Raw genomic sequence first — 12,620 nt, 5'->3', positions numbered from 1 at the left:
GTTTTCTGTGCCTGCTATTTATTACCACAGTGAGTTTATGGTTATTTCAAAGCTGTTTTTCTGAAAAAATAGCCAAACATACTTTAACTGGCATTCTATTTGATTTTGGTCTTCTAATTTGATAGTTTATACAGATTAAATAAAAGAATAACTGTTGTTGCTTTACTTGACTTGTGTATTTTTTAGATTGATTAAATCAAATTTAGATAGACTTTGACAAGAACCTTCTTTTTTTGGATTGGCTTTATAAAACTCATTGATTAATTGAATGCAAAATACTTTGCCTTAAAATTTTTGTACAGGCATCTGAAAGAAAAAAATTCCCTTTTTAACACTTATGTATTAAATTGATCCTCAGGTCTTTAGAAACTTTGTGTTTTAATTTGTGTGTTTGTTTTTTTTTTTAAGGCCATTTGGATATGGTTCGCTTTCTACTTGATGCTGGTGCAGATCAAGAACACAAAACAGATGAGATGCATACTGCCTTAATGGAGGCTTGCATGGTAATTTTTAATTGTGTTCACTTGAGATTTTATGGGAAGAAAAGGTTGTGTGTGTTTAAGCCTTTAAAAGTTAGTGGGGTTTTTTGAAAATTTTCATTATAAGATCCGTAAAGATTTGAAAAAATCTGTACATTATCAGAGAGGAAAGGGGAAGTATACAATGGTTTGATAGTAAATCTGTCAGTGTAGGAGACAGTACAAAAGGCAGGCATTGCAAAATCACAACACTGGTAAACTTTTTCTTTTCAACTTTTTAAATTGTTGTAAAATACATGTAACATAAAATTTGCCATCTTAACCATTTTTAAGTGTACGGTCCTTTGGCATTAAATACATTCATAATATTTTGCAACCATCACTACCATTTATATACAGAATTTTTTTTTTAAAGATATATTTATTTATGCATACAAGAGCTGGGGTACAGGCCAGAGATGCAGGGGGGGGTGAGAGGATTCACCAGAGACAGAGTGGGGAACAGAACAGGCAGACTGATCGAAATACCCTGCTGAGGGGAGCAGTGGGCGAGACAGGCGAGTTCTGCTGGGCCATGTAGGTTGCTCCCTGGTTGGCTGGGGATTGAACTCGTGCTGCAGAGGCTGCAGATTGCTTCACAGTGCTATGCTTAACCCCTTGGCGCCACCAGGGAGTCCCTATCTACAGAATTTTTCATCTTGTAAAATTGAAACTCTATACCCTGGCAATCACCATTTTACTTTTATCTCTGATTTTCAGTATTCTTAAGCACCTCATATAAATGGAATCATATAGCACTTGTATTTCTGTGACAAAGTACTTAGTATAATGTCTTCAAGATTCATCCATGTTACAGTATATGTCAGAATTTCCTTCCTCTTTGAGACTATATAATATTTTATTGTATGTATAAACCACATTTTGATTGTCCATTTCGCCTTTGACAACCATTTGGCTTTCCTCTGTGCTTTAGCTATTATAAATAATGCTACTGTAAACATGGGTGTACAAATAGCTATTTGAGTCTCTGCTTTTAATTCTTTTGGTTATATACCCCAAAGTGGCATTTCTTAATCACATGGTAATTCTGTTTTTAATTTTTTGAGGAACTGTTTACCACAGTGGTTATGTATTCCCACTAGTAGTGTCCAGATTTTTGATTTCTCCACATCCTCACCAACAGTTTTTTTTTAAATTTTATTTTTATATTCCCCATACAATTACAACCCCCTTATTTTTACCCTAAGCACTCCTTTCCCCGCCCCCCATCCCCCATAGAGTGTCTCTGGTTCATAGTTGTTTGTTGATTTTGATATTTTCTCTCTTACAGTTATTCTTTTTCCTGGTCCCTTATTTAAGTTTTCTAGATTCCTGCTATGAGTGAGACCATCCGATATTTTTCTTTTTCTTTCTGGCTTATTTCGCTGAGCATGATCCCTTCCAGCTCCATCCATGACCAACAGTTATTTTCTTTATTTTTTGATGGTGCTTATAATGGTTTGAGGTGGTATTGTGTGCTTTTAATTTCCATTTCCCTAGTGATTAGTGCCACTAAGCATGTTTTCACTGGCCATTTGTATATATTCTTTGTAGAAATGTCCATTCAAATCCTTTGCTCATCTTTGTTTTGTTGCCTCTGCCTTTTGTATCATATCCAAAAAAAATCATTGCCAAATCCAAAGATATAAAGCTTTGTCTTTGATCCATTTTGAGTTAATACTTGTATGTGGTATAAGGTGAGGGTCTAATTCCATTCTTTTGCATGCAGATATCCAGTTTTCCCAACAGCATTTAATGAAAAGGCTGTCATTTCTCAATTGAATGGTCTTCATACCCTTGTCAGCAATATTTGACCATATGTGTAAGAGTTTATTTCTGTGCTCTGTATTCTATTCTATTTATATCTATCCCTGTCTTTAAGCCAGTACTGCTGTGTTGTGATTACTGTAGCTTTGTATAAAATTTGAAATCTGAAACTGTGAGTCCCCAACTTTATTTTTCTTTTTCAAGATAGTTTTGGCTATTTCAGGATCCCTTTAGATTCTTTATGAATTTTAGGATGGGCCTTTCTATTTCTGCCAAATTGCCACTGGGCCTTTGATAGAAATTACATTGAATCTGTAGATCGTTTTGGATAGTATTGTCATCTTAACAATATTATGTCTTCTGACTGATAAATATGGAACATGTTTCCATTTAGTTATATCTTTAATTTCTTTCAGCAATATTTTGTAGTTTCCATTATACAGGTGTTTTATTTTGAATTCCTAAGTATTTTATTTATTTATTTTTTAAAAAAGATTTATTTATACAAGCACTGGGTACAGTCAGAAGTGCGGGAGGGTGAGAGAATTCACCAGAGCCAGAGCTGGGAGCAGAGCAGGCGGAAGGACCGGAGTACACTGCTGAGGGGAGCAGCGGGCGGCAGGAGGGGTCTGCGCGCCTTGTGGGACCCTCCTCTGGTGGCCGGGGAGCAGCCCGGGGATCGAACCGGTGCTACAGAGGCTGCGGGCAGCTTCGCAAGCCAGCGCTCAACCGCTGCACCACCAGGGAGGCCCTTATTTATTTATTTTTTGGATGCTATCGTAAATGGAATTGGTTTTGTAATACCCTTTTTGGATCATTTACTATTAGTGTATTGAAATGCACCTGATTTATGTGTTGACTTTGTGTTCTGGTACCTTACTGAATTTATTACCTGTCAATATTTTGTGTATCGTCTTTATGGTTTTCTACATATACAAGTATATCAATTGTGAACAGAGATAATTAAACTTCTTCCTTTCTGATTTGGATGCTTTTTTTTTTTTTTTTTTTGCCTAATTGCTCTGATTAGAGCTTTCAATACTATATTGAATAAAAATGGTGAAAGTGAGCATCCTTATCTTGTTCCTGATCTTAGAGGAAAAGGTTTCGGTGTTTCACCATGGAGTACGATGTCAACTGTGGGTTTTTCACATACGACTTTTGTTATGTTAAGGTACTTTACTTCTACTCCTGCTTTGTGGAGTATTCTTAGAAAGAAAGGGTGTTTTATTTTGTCAACTCCTTCTGTATCAGTGGAGATGATCCTATGATTTTTCCCCCCTATTCTGTTAATATGGCGTATTACGTTGATCAATTTGTATATATTGATCTGTCTTTTGAATTCCAGGAACAAATCCCACATGGTCGTGGGATTTTTGCTGCTGAATTACTTTTTTTAGTATTTTGCTGAGGACTCTTGCATTAATGCTTATAAAGAATATTGGTCTGTAGTTTTCTTTGTCTGAATTTAGTATCGTAGTGATGCTGACCTTATATAATGCATTAAGAAGTGTTCCCTCCTCTTCAGTTTTTGGGAAAAGTTTGAGAAAGAGTAGTTTAAGTCTTACTGATATGTTTGGTAGAATTTACTAGTGAAGTAGTAAAGTTCAGTACTTTTACTTGTTGAAAGGTTGGTTTTTTGTTTTTTTTTTTTAAGATTTATTTATTGAGCCTCCCTGGTGGCGCAGCGGTTGAGTGCTGGGTTGCGGAGGCTGCCCGCAGGCTCTGCAGTGCTGGTTCGATCCCCGGCTCCTGGCAAGGGTCCCACATGGCGCGCAGACCTCTCCTGCTGCCCCGCTGCTCCCCCCAGCAGTGTACTTTATCACTCCACCTGCTCTGCTCTGGCTCTGGCTCTGGTGAATGCTCTCACCCTCCCGCACTTCTTACTGTACCCAGTACTTGTATAAATAAATGAATAAATCATTAAAAAAGAAAGAAAAAAAGATTTATTTATTTTTATGCAAGAACCAGGGTACAGACCAGATGCGCGGGAGGGTGAGAGGATTCACCAGAGACAGAGCTGGGAACAGAACGGGCAGACTGACGAAATACACTGCTGCGGGGAGCACCGGGCACTACAGGAGAGGTCTGCCAGGCCATGTGGTTTTCTCGCCGGCCAGCCTGGATAGAAACCGTGCTGCTGAGGCTGCAGACAGCTTCACAAGTGCGGCACTCAACCAGGGAGGCCCTGAAAGATTTTTTTTGTTCCTGATTCATTCTCCTTACTAGCTATAGATTTATTCTGATTTCCTATTTCTTCATAGTTTAGTTTTTGTAGGTTTTGTATTTCTAGCAGTTTGTCCATTTCATCTGTTATCCAATTTGTTGGTGCATAGTTGTTCATGGTAACTTAATCCTGGAACCCTTTTTATTTCTGAAGAATCAGTAATAATATTCCCAATTTTATTTCTGATTTTAGTGATTTGAGTCTTTTTTCCTTTTTCTTAGTCCAGCTTGCTAAAGGTGTGTTGATTTTGTTGATCTTTTCAAAGAATAAACTTTTATGGGTTTTTTTTTTTTTATTTTGTCTATTCTCTATTTTGCTTATCTCTGCTCTGATCTTTATTATTTCCTTCTACTAGTTCTGTGCTTAGTTTAGTATTTTTCTAGTTCCTTTAAGTGATTTTTGGTTTGTGTTATTTCTTAACCTGATTTTAAACACAAGTAATACCTGAGTATATTTTTTTGGAAAGGATGGTGACATGTAATCTCGTAGTAATATATTTGATTTTAATTATTGCTTAAACCTAATTTTGGAGATTGTGGACACATTTTTAATGTTTTTGTAAGCTTCATATTAAAATCCTATATAGCAAATTGACATTGAATATATATTGACTAATATGTACGCTATGGATATCCTATAAAGCATTTATTTATTTTCAGGATAACCTCGGATTAGATTCATCATTCACCTTCAATGCTGTCAACATAAATTCTTTAAAATGGAAGTTAAGGCCATTTTCTACATTTTTTTAAAAAAAGATTTATTTACTTATGCATACAAGAACAAGGGTGTAGGCCAGAGGTGTAGGGGGCATGAGAGGATTCACCGGAGACAAAGTGGGGAGCAGAACAGGCGGATCCACTGAAATACTCTGCTGAGGGGAACAGTGGGCAAAACAGGAGAGGTCTGCTGAGCCATATTGTGGGTCAGCTCCCTGGCTGGGGATTGAACTAATGGTGTGATGGCTGCTGATAGTTTGATAGTGCTGAGACTTAACTCCTTGCGCCACCACAGAGGCCCCCATTTTCTACATTTCATAACTAAAAGAACTGAAAAACAAGAAAATTCAATAATCTTTTCCCCAAATCATGCAATTAGGTAGGTAGCAGATGCTCAAGTCCTAGGCCTACCACAAATAATTGTGTAGGTTGTACAAGGTTATGTGATAGCCTGCCTTAGTGTAGGTTTTATTTTTTCTGTAAAATATTTCTGCTATTAACATGTTTACTCTTATTTGAGGCAATTTAAAAATTTTCATTTGTTAGAAAAATTATGGGTAAATTTTATAGTAAAATGAAATATATGTGCCAATAATTTATTTGCATATGCTAACAGTTGCAAAAAGACTTAACATAAATTTTCTGTTGACAGCACAAACTTTCAGAATAAAAATATTTTAATGAATAGTACTTAGCAAATGTAAGCCTTTGTTGATAAAGCAATACAGGCAACATAAAACAATACTGGATTTCAAAATTATTTCTAGTATATTTGATCATATAGATAAATCCAGGGACCATTTTACTTCTTTTGTGGGCACATAGATATCATACATATATGCATATCTATAAACAAGACATCAAATACAAAGAAATTAAAGCTGAGTGTTTAAGACAAGTTTAATTACCTAGAAGTGAAAATATTTTTTGAGATGTGATTAAGTAAGTACTATGTAATTTCTATTTTGTTGTCCATGACAGTATTATAAATCACTCAGAAGATAGTGACTTATTTGTTATTTCTCATGACTCTGGGTTGATTTATTCCGTTGTTTTCTTTTAGTGGGGAAGTTTCACATGCAGTGCTGTCAGATAGTGACTGGCTAGAATTTCCAACATGATTTAATTCACAGGTTGGCACCTTGCTGGTGATGGTTGGAAGTCTGGGACCTCCTTGGGTGATCTCTCCATGGGCTGTCAAGAATTAGCGTTCTAAGAGAAAGGCTTTAGAATTGGCACAGCATCATTTCTACCAAATTTTACGGACTAAAGCAGTCTTGGAGCAGCATACATTCAGAGGGGTGTGGGAGATAAAATTTATCTCTTGATGAGAGGGTGTGGTAAAGAATTTGCAGTCATCTTTGCACAACTCCTAAGGAAAACAATTCTCAAGCCGTATCTGTATTACTTTATTTTTGAACAAGATAACCTTGTTCTAACAAGGATATGCCAACAATTCAAGGTAAGTAAAGATCATCAGTATAGTACTTATAGGGAAAAGTTAGTTAGCAATCTATACAACAAATAAGTTAGTAATTGGAAGAATTATTATGGTTTTTTAATGACTCTCCTAAATAATTGTTTGCAGGGTACATCAGGAATCTTTCTCCTGGAAATGATGAAAAATATAATACTTTTGAAATTGTGTTTAACTTACATACAGTAAACTGCCAAATCTTAAGTAGATAACTGGAATTTCATATGTATGTATACCATTTAATCAACCAAATTAAGAGATAGTTCTCTAGCAGGTGGCTCACCTCTGCCCTCTCCCAAGCATTACAGTAACCACAATCTTTTTTTTTTTTTAAGATTTTTTAATTTATGCATAGAAGAACTGGGGTATAGGCCAGAGGTGTGGGGGGTGAGAGGATTCACCAGAGACAGAGCAGGGAGCAGAGCAGGCAGATTTACTGAAATACATTGCTAAGGGGACCACCAGGCAAGACAGGAGAGATCTGTTACACATACATGGGTTAACTCCTTGGCCAGGGATCGAACTTAGTAAGCCTTAGCAGTGATAGTGCTGAGATTTAACCCCTAGGCCACCAGGGAGGCTCTGGTAACCTTATGTCATCATAAATACATATTTTTTCTGCCTTTTTCACACAGTATTATTTATAGGAGTATTATTCACATTGTTGCATTTTATAGTACTCATTCATTTTTTAAAATTTTTGTGTAGTATTCCACTGTATAAATATACCACTCTTTATCTAGTCTTGCTATGAAGTACGTTTGTGTTGTTTCTAGACTTCCTGTTACCAATAAAACTGCTATGAATATTCTTGTACATGTCTTTTGGAACACATTTTTGTTGAGTATATATCTGGGAGTAAGATTTATAGGTGGGAAAATTCTTGATTTTTAATTCAATTTATTGGTCTGTTCAGATAATTCTATTTTGGGGGGGGGTTAGTTTTGGCTTTTATGTCTTTTAGGAACTTGGCCATTTATCTAAGTTATCTGTTTTTTTTTTGTTGTTGCATATAGATACTTTTTATTTCTCTGGTCAATATCAGTGTCTTTTATTCTTGAGTTTAGTAATTTCAATTTTTTTTTTTCTTGGTTGTCTATCTAAAGGATTGTCAGTTTTATTGATCTTTTCAGAGAATCAGTATTGGGTTCTCAAAATTTCTCTCTAATCTGCATCTTATTTAATTCCACTTTATCTTTCTACTTGCTTTGGGTTTGTTTTGCACTTTTTTAGACTTGAGTGAGAGCTTACGTTACTGATTTGAGACATTTCCTCTTTTCAATTATTTGTATTTAATACTCAATTTTCTTCTCAGCATTGCTTTAGCTGTGTTCTACAGATTTTGATATATTGTATTTCATTTTCATTCTGTTCTCAAATTTCACTTAAGACTTCCTCTGTGTCCCATGGATAATTTTGATATGTGCTGTTTAGTTTCTAAATGTTCGAACATTTGAAGATTTTTCTGTTACTTTCTGTTAAAGATTTCTAGTTTGATTCCATTGTGATTGGGGGACATACTGTGTATGATTAAACTTCTTTAAAATTTTTGAGGTTTGTTTTATAGTCAGGGTGGGCATTTGAAAGAAATGTATATTCACCTGAGAGCAGGCAGAGTATTTATTCTATGATGTTCATTAGATCTTGTTAATTGATGGTAGAGTTCTACATCTTTTTGATATTCTGTCAAGTTCTAAGAATTATTGAGAGGTGTTGATAATCTCCAATTGTAGTTGTAGACTTGTCTATTTCTTTTAGTTGCTTTACAATTTACATTTTGGAGCTGTGTTTGATGCATTTTTAGAATTGCTCTATATTCTTGGGTTGACCCGTTTATCATTGTATAAAGTCTTTGTTGCTGCTAGTTTTCTTTCTTCTGAGGTCTCACTTATTTGATTTTAATATAGCTACTTCTGCTGTCCTTTGATTAATATTTGTCTGATATCCTTTTTTAAAAATTGTATCATTTATATGGAAGTGAGTTTCTTGTAGACAGAATATATTTTGGGTCTTTTAGTATATACATAGCCCACTGTGCCAATTCCTGTTTTTTCTAATTCATTTGTTTAGACCATTTACATTCAAATGCAACTAATGATACAGCATTTTAGTATATTGATTCTATGTTGAAATTTTTTTTCTCATCCATTTAGTTTTCCCCCTCCGTTTTCTTTAATATAAAGTTATTTGGAAGTCCTTTTCTGTTAGTGCCTGGGTCTACTTTTATTCATTATATGTGGATTATCACTTTTTCCTGCCTTTTAGTATATCTAGTAATTTTTAATTATTAGCTATATGTTGTTGGTGCTTTTTAGATACTCTGGATTACTCTGTTTTCTTTTTAAGACTGTTGATGGTATCCTAGCAAGCAGTGAAAATACCAGTAGACCACTCTAATCCTATTGAAGTTTAATTTCAGCTTAGCTCTTACTCCTAGGGCATTCATTATTGCTTAGTCCTAGAGTAAGCACTCAAGTCTTAACTGCTTGGTTATCTCCCTCTGCTATCTCAGTTGAAAGTGTGGAATATTCACCAAGGTTTCTCTGTTCTGACTGAGTATGGACTCCCAAGTCGTCTGACTATTTTCTGCTAGGCATCCTGAAGTCTCATCATTGGTATGTTGAACTCAGGAATTTCCCAAGTTATCTAGGATAATTTTATATAGATTTTTGGAACTCCTGTGTTTTCTTTTTCTGGGGTATACTACCCATACTCCCCAAATCTTGACTATTTGTCTTGCTTTTAGCCTAATCTTTGTTTCTTTGCCCAAAGAGGTCTTTACTCTTTGGTTAGGCTCTCTTTAACTTGGTCCATCTTTTGGAAGATGGCAGAGAGAAAGCAAGAGTGAATGTAGCATTCATCTAATGTGCTTCCTTCTTGCATTTTCGATAATCCTAGTCCAGGCTTCATTGCTCTCCAATGACCTCTAAACAATTGCTTTCTCATTTTTCCTAGTTTTTATAGTTGTTTATGATCGGAGAGTAAGTCTCTTTAGAGCTACTACTCTCTGATTAAAAGATATTTTTGATGAAACAATACAGGCAACATAGAAAAAAATTAGTTAAGTATCATCAAGCTCTTAATGGAAAATGAAGCCCAACATTTTTTTTTTTTTTTAAGATTTATTTATGCATACAAGAACTGGGATACAGGCCAGAGTTGGGGGGGAGGTGAGAGGATTCACCAGAGACAGAGTGGGGAACAGAACAGGCAGATTGACCGAAGTATACTGCTGAGGGGAGCAGTGGGCGAGTCAGGAGAGGTCTGCTGCACCATGTGGGTAGGTCCCTGGCCGGGGATCAAACTCGTGTCACTGTAGTTGTGGATAGCTTCATAGGTTGCGTCTTAACCCCTTGCGCCACCAGGGAGGCCCTGAAGGCCAACATTTAATTAAGGTTTCTTTATTTCTTGAAAAAGAGTTCAAAAATGAAAAAGAATTGTCCAAATGTATAATTACTTTTGCATTCAGTTTTGGTTTTCATTAGCAATATTTTGGTCATTATAAAATATAGAACAATACAGCATATGACTTTTTTTTTTTTTAGAGGCATGTATTTTTATTTATTTATGATTTTTATTTATTTGTTTGTTTGTTTTGTTTATACATGCACTGGGTACAGTCAGAAGCACGGGAGGGTGAGAGAATTCACCAGAGCCAGAGCAGGGAGCAGAGCAGGCAGAAGGACCGAAGTACACTGCTGAGGGGAGCAGCGGGCTGCAGGAGAGGTCTGCGCGCCATGTGGGACCCTCCTCTGGTGGCCGGGGAGCAGCCGGGGATCGAGCCGGCGCTGCAGAGGCTGCGGGCAGCTTCGCAACCCAGCGCTCAACCGCTGCGCCACCGGGGAGGCCCAATACAGCATATGACTTTATGCTAAAACAAGAGTTAAGGCCTACACAAAAATTTGAAGAATTTGAAACTAAAGAACATTAGTGGTGTTTGAAGATAGCCCTCTCTGAGTGTATTGTTAATTGCCTTGCTCTCTACATATATTGATACATGGTAAAATTATTTACAAGTGAATATTTGTTTTTAAATCTTTGTAAAATGTTTTGCCTAATTGCAACAAATAAATGATGAGGAAAATTTAGGATAGTATCCGCAGGAGTTTTACCCCCCAAGTGGTAATGATCTCACAGAATTTGTTACTATTTTTGCCAAGCCTTTCTATCATAGATCTAACACAGTTTCTATGCTTAAACATGACAAGTTTGAGGGATAACTAATTGTATATGACCAGACAGTAGTATAAACAGTAATTATTTTGACATGCCATTGACTATGGAATTAACAGTTTTTTGAACTTAAAAGAATGTGACAATTTAAAATTCTGTGGAATTATAACTGTCATAAGTCTCATTCTCTTGGAAATATTTGCGCTTGCTCAAAAAAAGTAAGGCAAAATAATATTCATTGACTTTTCATAAGACAGAGCTTAAATTTCCCAAATGGGAATGGTAATATATATGCATCTAAGCTACCTCTCCTTTTCTTCCTTTCCTTTCCTTAATCTGTTGTTTATTTTCTCCCACTTAAAAAAAAAAAAAAACTTAAAAAAATTTCCTTCCTTCTTGCTTTGCTTGTGAAAATCTGCAGGATGGACATGTAGAAGTAGCACGTTTGCTTTTGGATAGTGGTGCTCAAGTGAACATGCCTGCAGATTCATTCGAGTCTCCATTAACGCTAGCTGCCTGTGGAGGACATGTTGAATTGGCAGCTCTACTGATTGAAAGGGGAGCAAATCTTGAAGAAGTTAATGATGAAGGATACACTCCCCTGATGGAAGCTGCTCGGGAGGGACATGAAGAAATGGTGGCATTACTCTTAGCACAAGGTAGTGTTACTTCTTTAATAAAAACAATCAATTCGCTTTGCATGTTTTGTCAGTATCAGTGTAGATTACTTACAACTAAAATTTTTTTGCACTGATTATAGGAGAAACTCCAAAAGTAGAAATAGTAGAGATGATAATCACAATTCAGAGCAATTAATATCTTTGTCGTAAGTCTTTAGCAACTAGTTTTATCATATATTATGCTTTTTCCCCCTTCTAATGCCAGGAGCAAATATAAATGCCCAGACAGAAGAAACTCAAGAAACTGCTCTTACCTTGGCTTGCTGTGGAGGATTTTCTGAAGTTGCAGACTTTCTGATTAAAGCAGGGGCTGATATAGAACTTGGGTGTTCCACACCTCTGATGGAGGCTTCTCAGGAGGGTCACCTGGAGTTGGTTAAATATTTACTGACTGCTGGTATGTAGCTTTAAAATGTCTTTTACAAAAAGGCTTTTATAAAGCTTCTATAACTGAGCTATTTAACTTGTTCATTTTATGAAAGTTGAAGCATAGTTTCACAATTTGATTGTTCTTTTTAGGTTCCCAAGTCTCTAAAAATGTAATTTTTTACATTGTTTCTTGTTATTAATTTTTGCTTAATGACCATAAAGCTTCTCATTGACCTCCTCTCTATTGAATGATTTGTGCCTTCTGGAGGCAGAAGTTAGTTCTTCCTACTCTTTGTTAATAAGAGGAGATTGGAAAAAAATATTTTAAAAAATTAGAGGAGATTGGGATGACATAATAGAGACTATAATTTGGCATCTTCAATCTTGATCATTTCTTCACATTTCTAAGTCTTCTCAAAAAATTTTTTTAAAAAAAGAGCAAGTGAGATTTTCATTTTGGGGGCCAGAAGTACTTAATTTTAAAATAATTTTTGCTTTATACATTGTTAAGCAGTAGTAAGAAAATAAGTACTTTTATATAGATTATTTATAGTTTTATAAAGCAAAGTAAAGTTATACCAGAAAAATTTATCCAAATACAGACGTAAACTTTTGTATATCCTTTAGAAAGAATATAAACATTTTACTTTGTCCACATCTAACATGTTGTTTAAAACTTGAAATATAAGT

At 35.6% G+C, this 12,620-nt stretch overlaps 1 protein-coding gene across 5 annotated transcripts in view; it reads left to right on the top strand.

Moving 5' to 3' along the window:
• The window catches only part of ANKHD1 (ankyrin repeat and KH domain containing 1), a 132,077-nt gene that overhangs the window by 47,510 nt on the left and 71,947 nt on the right, over positions 1-12,620 (top strand). For all 5 annotated transcript variants that reach the window (XM_037509152.2, XM_037509151.2, XM_037509150.1 and 2 more), the window contains exons 7-9: positions 409-503; positions 11,303-11,540; positions 11,767-11,958. In XM_037509152.2, coding sequence (XP_037365049.1) covers positions 409-503; positions 11,303-11,540; positions 11,767-11,958 — 525 coding nt within the window. The remainder of the gene's footprint in view (positions 1-408; positions 504-11,302; positions 11,541-11,766; positions 11,959-12,620) is intronic.

This window comes from Talpa occidentalis, unplaced genomic scaffold, assembly GCF_014898055.3.
Source record: "Talpa occidentalis isolate TD23 unplaced genomic scaffold, MPIMG_talOcc4v2.1 talOcc4.13, whole genome shotgun sequence".
Lineage (NCBI taxonomy): Eukaryota > Metazoa > Chordata > Mammalia > Eulipotyphla > Talpidae > Talpa > Talpa occidentalis.
This window is presented reverse-complemented; position numbering and strand designations above follow the sequence as displayed.